Raw genomic sequence first — 15,492 nt, forward strand, 5'->3', positions numbered from 1 at the left:
GGATGCTCGTATTCCCCAGTCGGGCATCACTGTCGTCCCCCCTCCCGTTGGCTCTTCTCCTCGAGTTTCCCCTCTGACCCACGTTAGAAACTAGAAAACCATCCAAGCCAGCAGGCGTAGGGTAACTCACATCTGTGTGCCCACCCCCATGCCCAAGGAGTCCCCTCAGTGCCCCGTGTCCCCGTGAGTCTCCATCTTTGCGGCTCACTGCCACTCCTTGGTCCGGATCTTCGTCCCCTACTCCTGCCGTTGTTCCCTGGGCCCTGCTGCCTTCATGGGGCCCTGAGACTTGGCTTTGCGCCGTAACAGCCATCGCCTTCCTCCTGATACCCTGTGCGTCTGCACGCCTCCCCACGGCACATCCGCCTCCTAGATGTGTGACCTCGGGTGCTTCCTGAGTTTAAAACCCCCTTTCTTATTGGTGCAGCTGCATAAAATGTGTAGAATGGGGGTTTGTACCTCGTAGGATGGTTGTGGAGATTGGTGGAGTGAAGTGCTCCTCGTCGTGTTTGCACCTGACAGTGACGGCTCAGGAAGAGGGGTGGCCGGTGAGCAGTAAGACAGGCGGCCCCTTCTCTCTTCGGCCCCGCCTCCCTGCACAGAGCCTGAGGTCCATCAGAACAGAGAACTCCCGTGTCTGTGCACACCTTAACGCTGTCGCTGGCGCTCTGTGACACAGGGCCATACTGTCTCTGCCTGTCACAGAGCACAGTGTCCGCACAAGAGTTCGTGTGCACTTGGCTCGCTAAATGCTCGCTGCGTACGTAAGGAGGAATCAGTAAAACCCGTGTTTCTGAACGAGAAAGTGATCTAAGATACAGCGGTCCCTTAACAACTTCTATCTTGCCGACTGAATTTTGAGCCAGTGGGATAAAACCAACATTCAAGAGCTCTTTGGTCAGTGTTTCCCTATGCTCGGTTCAGTTCCAGTAAATTCCCTCCATCTCCCAATCTACGGGAGGAGTCTGTTAAAGTGCAGATCCCTGGGGCGCCCGGGTGGCTCAGTCCGTGATTTCGGCTCAGGTCATGATCTCACAGTTTGTGGGTTCGAGCCCCGCATCGGGCTCTGTGCTGACAGCCTGCTTGGGATTCTCCCTCCCTCTCTGTCTCTCTCTGTCTCTCTCTCTCTATCTCTCTGCCCCTCCCCAGCTTGCTCTGTGTGTCTCTCTTTAAGAAATAAATAAAATAAACATTAAAAAGAAGTTTAAAATGCAGATTCCTGGGGCCACCACAGACCTAGTGCATCTGAATCCGAAGCAGGGCCCAGGAATCTGCATTTTAAAATCCCCCTCCCCAGGGGCACCTGGGTGGCTCAGTTGGTTAAGTGTCTGACTTCAGCTCAGGTCGCGATCTCACAGTTTGTGGGTTCAAGCCCCACATGGGGCTCTCTGCCATCAGCACAGAGCCCACTTCTGTTCCCCTGTCTTCCTCTTTCTCTCTCCTCCTTGCGCTCTCTCACTTTCTCTTTCTCTCAAACGTAAATAAACATTTAAAAAAGTAAATAAAGGCACCCTCCCCAGATGGTTGTTCTGGGTGCTAGGGTTTGTGAAGGACGCTGAGATCTAACGGGCAAGGTGTGGCATGGTCTAAAGGAGCTCCCGTCGAGGCCACCTCTCATATATAGGAGAGCAGGTGCAGGAAAGTGCCCCTTAAGCCTTTCTGTAATTTGTGGAAGAGCCAGGTGGTTAATAAGCATTTCGCCGAGGCTTGCAAAAACCAAACAAGGGAAATTGCAAATGTGAAAGTAATTATATTTCAAGCCAGCGTGGGTGGTTTTAAAATCTTGAAAAGGAGGGACGGCCTGCTTGAGACAATTTTGGGAGAAGCTGTGTCGGCAGATCAGGGGTTCGGAACAGGGTTTCCCGAAAGTTAAAGAGGCCGGTCGGACAGTGGGTACGGTCTGTGGGCACAGGCTTTGCATCCTCCCCGGTCTGTTCTGTCCCTAAAGCTGATGCTCAATGAGACAGGGCCTTGGTGGCCGGCGACAGAACTGCCTGTTTTAGGCAAAGTCTTGGGCGAAATGTGTAGCTGGGGGGAAGGCTTTTGGCGGGCGGCTGGCGGATCGCCTCTCCAGGGGCTTTGCTTACAGGACCCACACCTAACTTGGGCTTTTGAGCTGCCGTGAGCATGGACGGGACTGCTGTCGGGCCGCCTTCCTGTTTCAGAGGCCCCAGCCTGTCGTCGTCTGCCCGTGGGGAGGGGGCAAGCCTCCTTCCCCTTCTGTGGGGGGCGGCCGGGGCCACCTCATCGTGGGGACCGTGCAGGAGGGATATGGGGGCCCAAATAGGAATGGGACAGGCGCTAAACCGACCAAACTAAACCAAACCCAAACCCAGAAACAAACATGGGACAAAGGAAGAAAAGCGCCCACCCGAAATGCCTTCTCCTAATGCTTTTTCCCCAGCGTTCTATTGTTTACGGTCAGATTCTCCTCTCTGGCCTTTTTCTGTGCCTCGGTTTACCCATCTGGAAAACGGGGACGGACCCAGTCCCCGTCGCTTCGGGTTGTTGGTGAAGATCGCACACCTGGCAAGTGTTGGGCCTGCGGGCTGTGCGGCGAGCGTTTGCGGACCCGTGAGTGTCCCTCTCCACACACACACACACCCCGGATCCCCTTTCTGTCACTTTCCTCCAGGTGGCCTGCTTCCTGTCCCGGTCTTGCCATCCACAGCATTGCCTGTAGGAATTTGGCTCCACAGCTGGCGGGGGGCCGTGGCAGTCTGGCTTCGTAGAGGGGCCCCCTCAGACCAGAGGAGGCTGGCGGCCGGCACACGGGGTTTCCGGCCCCCGGTCTTGCCGGCTCCCACATCGCCAAGCAGCTTTCTTCCCTCTGACGCCCCGTCTTTCCATCGCACACGTGAGCCTGTCACGATTTGCTGCGGCCTCTCTTCCTGAGAGTTCTGAGCAAGGTTGACTTCCTTCCTTAAACACCTCGTGCCTTTCTTCCCTTCCTGCCTTTGAACTGAGGTGTGGGGCTCGTTCTTCTTGAAGCCCGTGCGTTAGGAAGGACAGTGGGACTTCGTGGAAGGGGCGGCCATCCACGGATCCGACGTCACGGTCGTGGGGTGTAGCGAATCGCAGAAGTCTTCGCAGGCTCCAAAGTGGCTCTGAGAAGTTTATCCGCCTCACGTTTGCTTTGTGAGCGTGGAACGTCTTTCCCCGCTTAGCAGCGAGATGATTCATCGCGGTCTGGTTTTATTTTCTGTGAAGGTCACTTGTCCTTCATGACTCTGGCCTCTGTGGCAGTACTCTTCAGGCACGTGACTCCTTTCTTCTCAGAGCGTTTTGTGTTGCGTTGTTATTGTGGTGAAAGTGAGGTTGTGATTGTGAATTAGGCGATTCATTCGCAAGGGCCAAAATGCGTAAAAGTTTCTCTCCCCCTCCTTCCCCATTCCTCAGTGTCTAAGCTCCTTTCCCAGCAAAACAGCCACTGTTAGTGTTTTGTACTTCCTTCCAGGTCTGTCGTATGCACGTATAAATATATGTTATCTCCCCCTTTTAAACAGATGATAACCTACTATACACACACGTTGTGTTCTGCCCTCTGCTTTTCTTTTATTCAACAAAACACGGACACGTCTCTACGTGTAAGTGTATGAAGTGGTTTCTCGATCTTTTCTTACAAATGGCAGAATATCCCATCATACGATATACCATAATTTATTTAGGCAGATAGAGATCGAGGCTTCCCGATGGTTTTTCGGATGAAAGTTCTGGGGAAGAATGAATGAGCGGACTCCATATTGACTGATACAGCTGCAGTGAGGTCCGGGGTTGAACCTGACCTTGTGTTGTTCACAAGAGGCTTTCCTAGGAAATGGTCAGACTACTGAAGTGAGCCACTAAGCTTTTGCATTGGCAGGTTTGGAGACTCCAGAGTAAGGAGAATCGCCTAATGTTTTTAATGGATTGCTTTTTATAAAAGCTCGTGGGTCCCTGCTCTTGAAAAATAGTACGTTATTTTTTAAAAAGATTATTCCGAGTCCAGCCAGATATATCTAGATATTGCATAAGATTGATAAAGAGAAATAAGGAATTGGTGTCCATCGTTCAGAGGAGGGTTGGAAAAGTTTCAGGGTCAGGAAAACGTCTCTGGGTGATAAATAACCCACTTTTCCACCAGTTCATATTTAATAGATGCCTTAGTGGGTTAGATTTCAAAGTACGAGGAAGACAGGGCTGTAACTTCCTGGAAGGCATAGTAGCTGACACATTGTAGCTTAGAAATATTTGTTTTGAATGGAGAACATGATCAAAGAATTCTAAGGTATGGTAAAGACAGCCATATCAATATATTAATGTAAACACTGTTACAGAAGTGTATATATTAAAGCATTAATACCAAGAGACGTTTGAACCAGCAGAATATTGGAAGATGAAGGTCACAGTTCAGGAAGGAATAGGCTATAAAATTCACCTTCTGCTTCTTTTGGAAGCACTCCTTTGACCTCGAAAATCAGGTTTGCATCTAAACGTTAAGTCCAGAAATACAAATGTCTATCGTAGATGAATTCATCCCCTTAGCACAGTTGTTGAGTAGCTCAGAAACCCGTGCTATTTTAGGGAATCTGAGCGTGAGAACGTGCCCTGTAGTTAATGAGGGAACAGCTCAGTGACCCTCTTCGTTCGACCCTCCTGAGACTCGTGTGCCCTTCGGGACAGGGACGATAACTTCCACGTTGGAAGCTCCCTGGCAAGTTTCTTTACTTCTCTGTCTTGCATGTGGTCGTGTTTATTTGAGGGTCTCTTTGGCAAGTAGGGTAAGTAGGGTTGAGTCATCCTACGAGGCAGAAATGATTTCCATTCACTCGACTGTGTCGAGAAATAATCTCTGTCAACCTGTTTGCCTTCCTTTAACTCATATATCCTTCACGTTATGGGAGAATTAGGCAAAAGGGCATTTGGGATCGGTAATCGTAGTACTGCTTTTTTTGAGAAGGGGTCGAACGTGACTAATGGCGATGATCGTGTGTGTGTGTGTGTGTGTGTGTGTGTGTGTGTGTGAGAATGTGCTGTCAGAGTGTTCACTGGGTTAGCGCTGAATCAGGACCCCACGTGTATCAAATAACATGCTCCTTTACTGCAGTATCTACTTTATGATGAGAAGTAAGGGGTAGGAGCCAGTGCAGCGAATGTCAGAGTTACAGTGGGTGGGACCGTCCTACGTCTGCCGGAATCACGCTTCATGAAGCTAAGTTTTGGGGGGGATCCGACTTAAAATTTCATCAGATGTGGTGTGGCGACGCGGATGTGTGAGGGGGTTCTACTGTGTGGTTTTCGCCTTGATTCTCAGTGAAGAAACCAGAGCAAAGCAAGGGTAGGTGCTCAGAGCCGGTGAGCCCGTGTCTATTAAGAGTTCTTCGCTTTTGATTCTTAGTTCACAACTGTCTTCCTTCAGTGTTTTCTTTTTCTTTCCCAAAGAATTGCTGAGTCTGTGTAGAAGTTTCTTCTTCTCACTAGCTTGCTGGGTTCCATACTGACCCCTATAGCCAGAGCTCCGTGAAACCTTGGCTCATGTTACATGCAGATGTGTTCCGTCTTTCCCAGTCTCATAGCTGTGGTGCTGATTTGTCACGAGGCATTCGTAGGACCGTGAAACGGGGTGACAGGCCGACCCCACTGGAAAACACACTCCGGCGTAAACAGTTTTGTGCAACGTGGCGGCAGTCCGCGGTCCCCCAAGGAGCTCGAAACTAGCAACCCCAGTCAAACTGATCAGTGAATGAGTTCCCTAGAGAAATTGTATCGTCTGTCTTCACTGCTCAAAACCCGGCTTGCTGTGCCTCACTACTTCCTTTTAACCGTGATGCAAACTTCCCTTGGCTGAAGGTTGACCTTGGCTGAGCAGGAAGTGTGTCTGCTGGCTTAAACGTGTGCTGTGGCCCCGACCGCGAGCTCAGGTGCATTCCCTTAGGTTTAAAGGTGCTTTCAGGCCCCAGTGCCCGTTGTTCCCAGACTCCTTTCTCCGCCCTTCCCTCCGCCATTGGCAGTAGGAAGAGTCTTAGACTTTTGGAGTCTCCACTTTACTTGAACCCCTTGTACTCTGTTCCAGGTATCGGCATCTGTCGTTAAGACTGTTCCAAGTTTTCTGTTCCATGTTCCGGGAGATGTTTTCCTCATCTCAGGGATGCTTGTATTTTCCTTTCTTCTTCTGGCTCTTTTTGGTAAAATCTGTACCTGTTGTCTTGACTTGTCCAATGCAGGCCTACAGACTCCTGCTCCGGAGTTTATTGTTGATGTAGAATCCATGGACATCTTCCCGGTGGGCTGGTGTGAGGCGAATTCGTACCCTTTGACCACACCGCACAAAACAGTCTGTAAGTATCGTCCAGTGTGGACGGCATCTGCAGCTTGGGGGAGTCAATAGACCATTTTTTTTGTGTCTCTTTTGTTTATTTTATTTTCTTTAAAAGTTTTTTTAATTTTTATTTCATTTTTTTATTTTTTATTTTTATTTATTTATTTATTTATTTATTTATTTGAAATTTACATCCCAGTTAGTTAGCATCTAGTGCAACAATGATTTCAGGAGTCGATTCCTTAGTGCCCCTGACCCACGTCACCCATCCCCCCTCCAGCAACCCTCAGTTTGTTCTCCATATTTATGAGACTCTTCAGTTTTTATTTTTGAGACAGAGTGCGAGTGGGGACGGGGCAGAGAGAGAGGGAGACACAGAATCTGAAGCAGGCTCCAGGCTCTGAGCTGTCAGCACAGAGCCCGACGCGGGGCTCGAACTCACAAACCGTGAGATCATGACCTGAGCTGAAGTCGGTCGCTCAACCGACTGAGCTACCCAGGTCTCCCTGTTTTTTTTTGTTTTGTTTTTTTTTTAGAGAGAGAGTACACGAGCAGGGGAGAGGGGCAGAGGAAGAGAGAGAAAGAGAGAATCTTAAGCTCTAGTGCTAGGCTCTATCCCATGACCCTGGGATCATGACCTGGGCTGAGATCAAGAGTTGGGCACTGAACCGACTGAGCCACCCAGGCATCCCCTTTTTAAAATTTTTTATTTATTTATTTATTTATTTATTTATTTATTTATTTATTTTTATCAATAGACAGTTTGGTAAATAGTGTAGCTAAGTTGTAAAACACAGAGCTGCTGTTAGATGTTCTGTGGAGTGCCGATATTTTTGCCTCATGTATGCTTTCAATGTCTTTGTGAGATGAATATTTGTAAGCATCTCACAGGTTGACACACGAAGTCAGAATGCTAAGGCGGTTGAAGGTCACAGAGTGGCAGAGATAAAATTCAAAATAAATACGATAATATATGTATGTTGTATAAAATAATATATAACATATATAGAATAAATAAAATATGAAAGAAATCTTGACTCCCAGTTTGGTATACAATTCGTTATTTTGATTAGAGAACATTTAAGCTAAATACTGTGTTTTTGTATCATCATGTCTGAGAAAGAACTAGTTTTTCTCATGAGATTTACCCTGAAAGAATCATAATTGACCGTAATAATTTACTGGCATAACATACAAACAGCTACTCTTAGCACTAACCAACCAGTGAGATTTCAACTGTGGTTTGAAGTGTATAATGTCCTTCTGATCACAAAAATGCCGAATTAAAACAATATTAATAGTTAACCCAGAACTAACTCTGTGTTCTTAAATATAACAGTTCTGTCTCTTGAATATATATAGCAGTGTGTGTTTTAACATATGCTGTTGTAGATCATTATCCTGAAATGGGACCTTTAAAAATCTTCAAAACTAATAAATCAAGGCATTTTTATTCCACCCTAATGTTTATCAAGAGTATTATTTAAAATGATGAGCCCTTAAAGATAAGGGGTTTTAATTTTTGTGAAATAGATATTGCTAGTATTTCCTTTATTAATTTATATGCTAGCTTTACTTTCTAACTTCCTATGACATGGTTGCCGTATGTAGATGCTCAGAGTATTGCTAGAAAGGAAGCTTCCATCCTGTATCAGTTCTGTTCCCTGATGTCAGATTTTGAAGGCTACTTGAGTCCTAGTCGATATTCATTAAGAGTGGGACAGTGGGGGCGCCTGGGTGGCTCAGTCCATTGAGCATCTGACTTTGCAGTTTGTGAGTTCGAACCCCACGTGGGGCTCTGTGCTGACAGCTCAGAGCCTGGACCTGCTTCAGATTCTGTGTCTCCTCTCTCTGCCCCTACCCCACTCGTGCTCCCCCTCCTCACTCACTCAAAAAAAGTAGGATGATACATTACCTGTGTGCCACAAAGTAAGTAGCCCAGATTACACACAGGTGGATTTTAAGGGATTATTCTCTCCCATACACAGTATTGCTCGACGAATCATCCAATGAGAGTAGTATCTTGGCCCTCACTTTAAGCTAGTCCTAAAATTTTGAACATAGAATAACTTTTTCATTATCAAAGGCATTCTGATTTTTTCTTCTCACTTAAAGTGCCACAGACTCTTGACTCCACTGGCCAGAGAGCCAGGCATGACCGGATTCAGTCACGCATTTGTTCTGAAGAGACAAACTATAAATCTAAATCCTCTAAACTCCGGTAGCTTTAGAAATTCTGTTCAGGGGTGCCTGAGTGGCTCAGGTGGTGAAGCGTCTGACTCTTGATTTTGGCTCAGATCATGATCTCGAGGTTCATGGGATCAAGCCCCACGTTAGGCTCTGCGTTGACAGCTCAGAGCCTGCTTGGGATTCTGGCTCTCTCTCTCTCTCTCTCTCACTCTCAAAAAATAAACTTAAAACTTTTTTCTTGAAATTACGCATATGCTGGAAGATGTGGGATCGTCTGTGCCAGCATTAAGTGATGCCATGGTCTTAGGTCTATCTTTGGTAAGGTGCTCCGAATACGTTATATAAACTGTAAATCTTCTTGTCTGAAAAATAGTTATTGGCTGGGTTATGTCGATATTCGTCAGACATATTTACAGGGTACTAATCCTTCTTCCAGTAATAATACTTTAGTGCAAAAACATACCTCTAATCCTAATTTGGGAGTATGCCGTATGGTAATATTATTTGACTTCCCACGCTTTCTGTGGGGAAAAAAAAACAATCCTTCTGGATAATCTTGCTCGCAGCAATTTGTCCTACTAGGTGGATTAGGTGAGTAATGATATGTGTGCTCTTTCTTTCTTATTAAAAGCACATTTTAGAATAATGTAGCTAGTGTAGTGGTAAGATTAAATGCACTAAATTCTGTTTAGACTTCATTTCTGATGAGTCACAGACTAATGCTAGAAGAAACTAAGGTAAAATTGTGGCATGAATAGAATAACTTTTCAGTGTTTAAACCGTTACTTTAAAACTGACACAGTTTTTACTTGAAGGCATTTTTTAAAAAAAGCTTTTGCCCAAGTAGTGAGCAAAGCTGATTGTCCTTTTGCCCTGTCTTGCCTGTTTTCCAGCACAAAAAAAGAGAAAGATCGCAGTCGTGCAACCGGAAAAACAGTAAGTTTTTGTTTCTGTTTTCCCCCGAACTGTGCGATCAACTATACAGCGTTGTCTTTATGGAGGGCAGGAGGCGTCGCTGTTTTCCTTAGGGACTTAGCTAGCACTTGGTGCCCTAAAGGTGACAGCAATGTACGATGCCCCCACGGTCACGCACAGCTGCCCCTGCCCCGCACACAGCACGCGGGCGTCCCTGGTCGCGGCCGGCCTGCCAGGCGGCCCTCGGCCTGATGCCAGCTCTGCCGGGTCCCAGCAGGGTGCCCTCAAGGAAGCCGAGTTTCTTCTCTGCCTTTGCCAGCTGGCTCCGTTTCCTTCATAAAAATACACTGAGGGAAAGGAATTTAAGACCAGCATTTTTGCATCTCCCCAGGCTCACGTCGAAATAAAATGAAATGTAATAATAGCAGTATTGTCACTTGAATGCAAGTAACAGTTTGGGGGGCATTTTTCGTACCTTCGTTTCGAAACGCAGTGTATCAGGTTAATGCGACTCCAGGTGTGTCTGGAGGAGGCTGAAACAGAGAGGAAGTAATAATCAACCGTCCCACCACGGAACCCAAATCTGAATTCGTTAACTCCCCGGTTTGCGGTCCGTGGACCCGTGGTCACCGGGGCAGCTCGATAAAACACACACACTGCCGGACCCCCATGTCCAAACTTTCCGGCTGAGCGGGTCTTCGGTGGGGCCTGACCGTCTGTACGTCTCACAAGTTCCCAGGTGATGCCGGTCTGCTGGTTCCGGGGACCCCCCCTTTGAGAACCGGTGCTGTAGCTGCCCCAACTGAGGTCTCGTCGTGGTTTACTTTGAGCTCATGTCACTCTTCGACGGTGTGGTTTCTTCTGCACAACCAGCGTGGATACCCTGTGAGACCCGACACACCTCTTTTTCCCCCCAGCTACATTTTTTAGAAAATATTTATTCAGCAAGCGGTTCCTGAACCATACCACAAAGCTCTGTCGTAGGCTAGGCCCACCTGACATTTCAAGACCCATCCGTTCACAGGCTTTCTGTGAAGATCCTTTTCGTGTAGCCGTGACCCACACCGGCCCAGCTGCCAGAGATCAAAGGCCACCAGACAGCGGTAGTTCCCAGTTAGGCATTGAAGACAAGTCTGATTCGCATTCAAGTCTCTGCAAGCTAATACTTCTTCGGGTCTAAGAACGTAATTAAGGATGTTATTATAATTCTGTAGCAAGAGGCAAAGCCTGGAACGACCTAGAAGGACATCACTGACTAGTGAGGTCCACTCGAGGGGGAGATGTTCCACTGGCTTCTTAGGGTTATGGGAAGAACTGGGGAGCGACTTGTGTGAAATGATATTCCCCGTGGGTATTGGTGTTGCCGCTACATGCATGTGTCCTAGGGTTTCTGGAACAGCCCCTTTCAGTTGTGAAAGGACTTTGGAATGGACTAGTGTCTTCCAAAGGGTGCGACCCATGATCATTTCGTTTTCTTGATCTGCAGATTGCCATCCACAGTGCCTGTTGAGAAAATACCTCATGACCTTTGTTTATTCTCTCCCTTGGACACCACAGGTAAGTGAGTCCCTTTGCGGCTGTCTGACCCTTCCCAGTCTGTGAGGGGGACATTCACGTATTTTCCAGGTCAATATAAGAATGCCTCAACTCTGGGTTCTTTTTCCTTATCTCCATTGCTACTTATTCACATACAGCTACTTTAAAACATTTTTCTTTTATTTTCTGATTTTTCTTTAATGTTTATTTTTGAGAGAGAGACACACACAGAGCGTGAGTGGGGGAGGGGCAGAGAGAGAGGGAGACACAGAATCCGAAGCAGGTTCCAGGCTCCGAGCTGTCAGCACGGACCCCGACGCAGGGCTCAAACTCACAAACTGTGAGATCGTGATCTGAGCCGAAGTTGGGTGCATAACTGACCGAGCCCCCCAGGCGCACCTTTAAAAAACAATTTCTAAACCAAGTTCTCTGTGCCTCTTCTGTTTCTTGGTCAGTAGCTCTAGATAATTCTTTCGGTCTGCAGGAGAAGAGTCCAAGTGCTACTTGGAAATGAGGAGCCAGTTAAGGTCGTATGCTGTGAGTGGTCACGTGGAAAGAAAAAGCGTTGAAAATATCCTCAGCACGCACTCCTTCTTTTGACATTTTATGCCATCCCACCTGCATTTTCTACTAGCGGTTAATACTTAAGTCCCCGTGGGCTCTTGAGTTGTTCCTTAAAACCCTCTGTGTTTGAAACCTGAGCACGAATAGTACGTGTCTTTTAATGTGTAAAGTCGTACATCTTCTAAATAACCTTTGCAAACACACATGGGAATTCCCCTTTGACAAACAAAGCTGATTATAGACATGTTTGTACATTGAATAATATATCTGATTAAGAATCCTGTTTTGTAGCCAGAACGAAACCCACTCTGAGTTCTTCCAGGATTAAAAGCTATACGCCGTGAAGGAACCCTATCTGTCCAGGGTGTAGTGAGGAGAGCATTTTTATGAGTAGACTCACTAAAACTTTTTTTCTCGAGGTCTGGGTAGGGTAATCCTACCAAGAAACTTCCACGTGTGTGCAGCTGTGGGCATAATTTTTTTTGGTCTAATTTTGTTGTATAGAATTCAAACTTCAGAATGGTTTTAAAATGTCAGCTCTTCCTTCAGCATCTGTAATTGTTATTTTACTCCTTTTGTCTTTTACTCACAAAAATAACACTTCATGCTCTTTCCCTGTTGGTTCTTAGTTGAAGTCCTGTTAAGACAGACCTTCCTGGACCATTCAGTTACCATCCCAAACTCAGAACCGTTGTTAGGCAGAAATACCACTGTTAGCGTGGTTTAGCTTGGAGCGGTGTGGGGGAGGGCGCGTCTTGGCTGACAGCGAACCCCCTTTCTGTGTTTCCAGACATCAGGAGGCTGTAGGGTAATACCTTACTGTGTAGTTATTCCACTTTTCCCCGTGGCCCTTGGAGACACAACTAGACCAACAACTTGGCTAAATCAAAAGCATAATGAAGGAAACGCAGATTTAATCCTCTGGGAGGTACATTTCACATCCATCTGAGCGGCAGAATGAGGCAGCCATACCTAGTGTGGGCTTGGACGTGGGACTGAGGCAGCCATACCTAGTGTGGGCTTGGACGTGGGACTGAGGCAGCCATACCTAGTGTGGGCTTGGACGTGGGACTGAGGCAGCCATACCTAGTGTGGGCTTGGACGTGGGACTGAGGCAGCCATACCTAGTGTGGGCTTGGACGTGGGACTGAGGCAGCCATACCTAGTGTGGGCTTGGACGTGGGACTGAGGCAGCCATATCTAGTGTGGGCTTGGACGTGGGACTGAGGCAGCCATATCTAGTGTGGGCTTGGACGTGGGACAGCAGGAACTCCTACACAGCGCTGAGAGGAGTGTAAGTTGGGATAGTCCGCGTGGAGATCAATTTGACCATGTGTAATAAAACGGAAGACTGCAGACCCCAGGGCCGAACAGTTCCCCTCCTTGTTACCTACTTGGAAAACTCTCTTGCCCATAAGCAGGAGCAGATTTTCACAGCCATGTTCACTGAAGCCCTGTCGGTAATACCGAGAGAGTGGAAATGATTCAACGTCCATCAGTAAGAGAATGGAAAACTCGCTTGTGCTGTATTGATGTAATGGAATCACGCACAGAAGTGGAAAACGGATGAACCTTCTGGATAAACGTTTACCAACTTGGATGGATCTTAGAACCTTCACATTAAACAAACCAAATGCTGCAGAAAACCACTTATGGAATACAGTAAAACCTTGGATTGCGAGTGACGGGCAAGACCAGCCAAGATTCCTAATAAATTTTAACTTGATAAAGGAGTGATGTCTTGCCGTACGAGTCGTATGTGATGCCGAACGTCACATGATCACAACTGAGCCAGTGGTTCTGGAAATTCGTTTTGATATACAAGTGCTTTGGATTACAAGCATGTTTCCAGAACGAATTATGTTCGCAAACAAGATTTTACTGCATTTTAAAAATATCCATTGTGTGTTGACACACAAACACCTGTATGTGTGGTAAAGTTTACAGACGTGCATGGGAATGATACACACCAGACTCGGGGAAGGGGAGCACAAGGTTGGCGGGGGGGCGCTTCTGGGGTGGAAAGCCCAGGGAAACTTAGCTGTGTAGCCGGTATTGTTTTTTTTCTTAGCTGCCTAGTGATACGTTAGTTGTCACTGTGTTGGTTGTAGCACCTTTTGCTGTGTCTCGAGTCCTGCATAATACACAGAAAAGTTCACGTATGTGGTAGGAAAAAAACAACCAGAACTTCCAAGCTGGTGTGGGTATAAAACATTCCGATGTCAAGACACCACGTGCCTCTGGTAATTTTGACAATAAGTGGAGGAAGCCGGTTTTTTGTTGGATCCTAAGGCATCCGCTGTGTTTCTCTTCCCTGCAGGTACCGTTAACGGGAAATACTGCTGTCCTCAGCTTTTTATCAACCACCGGTGTTTCTCGGGCCCTTACCTGAACAAAGGGAGAATCGCAGAGCTACCTCAGTCCGTGGGACCCGGCAAATGCGTGCTGGTTCTTAAAGAGGTAAAGCATGTTCGACAGTGGTCAGAGTGGCCTTATTTCCACGGGGTGTCGAAGGCGTGGGTGGACTCTCTGAAGGAGAGAACGGAAATGTGAATCCGTTGAGGTGACATTTTCCAAGCCCCGGCTCTGGAGTCCTTGGGCCCAAGCTGGTCAGACGAGGAAGGGGGATGGCGGTCCGGCCCGTCAAAGACTCACAGGCCGGCGGGAGGGATAGGCCTTCCTCCCCTGAGTGCCGGGGAATGTTGCGGAGGGTTTGAATCAAGAGCTTCGGGAACTCAGGGGAGATGGGCTGTGTTGGGGGGCGGGGAGGGCCTGGGAGTGCAGACCGGGGGTTCTCTGGAGAGGTGAGTAAACTTTGGTGGACGGAAGGAAGTGCCGTGAGGACGGACACTCCCCAGCCGAGCCGGGAGTGGTGACGTCTCTCCCCTCCCTCGGCCGTACCTAGCGGGGCGCCTGCATGTAAGAGGTGCCTGCTGAATGCACCGTGGGCTCCAGGCGTTCGCGTGACGTTTGTGTCCCGGGCGGAGCCCTGGCCACGCATCATCTTGACGGTATTGTTTCCCATTTCTCTTCCTGCCTCTGGGGATCCACCTGCAGATAAAGAGGTGCATCCTAATTACGTCGATGGAGGGTTTCCTCTCTGGTCTGTGTTTACGGCCTCACCGTGGACCCGGTGCGGAGAGGGGTTGGAATTTTGGAAGCATTTCTGAGCCGTTCTTGGAACGCCATCTCTGCTTTTTTCGTGCATATCAGTGCTTCGTCTTAAGAAAGAGGACCCCACACTTATCTTCGTTATTGCTACTGTAGCACGAAGAATGTGTTTCCATCCGAGTGTGTTAGGCAGCCTCTTGGAGCCAGGCACCGCACGAGGCCCTGGGGAGCACAGCAGCACTGTCTGCCCTCGGCCTGTTTGGGCTTCGTGGCCCTGATGGGGGGATGGTGTGAGTCTAGAGTTGCAGTTAAGGGGGTGCTCGGTCAAGGCGGGAGCGGGGCGCTCCGGGAGCACAGGGGAGGGAGTGACAAGGAAATGCCAAGTGACACATGATGTGGCTTGGGCAGAGTGAGTGGAGCCTCGGATGCACTGGTGGATGTTCGGGGCGGCGTCCAGGAAAGGCAGGTGGTCCCGCGTGGCGGGAGCGTGGACCCTCAGGCTGGGGACAACCCGTAGGTGTACAAGAGGACGTCCCATTTTGAAAAGAACGAAAGAGAGAAATCTGGCGGGCCTGAAGCGTGAGGCGGGACGGAGTAGCTGGCGGTCCGCACATGGAGACCTTCTCTGGCGTCCCGAGGGATGTAGACTTCCCACTCCGGAGGACGGGATCCCGCCCCCCCCATCCCCCCAGGTGACACTGTGCCAGAGCCGGCCTCCTCACTGCAAGAACCTCCGTGTGGTTTCGGACTCCCTTCCGCTTCAAGAGAACGAGCTAGTTTTCGTGGAGTCAGCGCGTGTCTGCTTCTCCAGGCCGCCCGCGGAACCAGCAGCGAGAGACTTTATACGTTTAGAAAACAGAAATCCATTGTAGAGGGAA

General features: G+C 48.3%; 1 protein-coding gene across 10 annotated transcripts in view; it reads left to right on the plus strand.

Moving 5' to 3' along the window:
• Positions 1-15,492, plus strand: part of SFMBT2 (Scm like with four mbt domains 2) — a 231,323-nt gene that overhangs the window by 176,573 nt on the left and 39,258 nt on the right. For all 10 annotated transcript variants that reach the window (XM_058681954.1, XM_058681953.1, XM_058681956.1 and 7 more), the window contains 4 exons: positions 6,204-6,317; positions 9,382-9,424; positions 10,890-10,960; positions 13,824-13,963. In XM_058681954.1, the coding sequence (XP_058537937.1) occupies positions 6,204-6,317; positions 9,382-9,424; positions 10,890-10,960; positions 13,824-13,963 (368 nt within the window). The remainder of the gene's footprint in view (positions 1-6,203; positions 6,318-9,381; positions 9,425-10,889; positions 10,961-13,823; positions 13,964-15,492) is intronic.

The sequence above is a fragment of the Neofelis nebulosa genome, chromosome 8 (assembly GCF_028018385.1).
Source record: "Neofelis nebulosa isolate mNeoNeb1 chromosome 8, mNeoNeb1.pri, whole genome shotgun sequence".
NCBI classification, from domain to species: domain Eukaryota; kingdom Metazoa; phylum Chordata; class Mammalia; order Carnivora; family Felidae; genus Neofelis; species Neofelis nebulosa.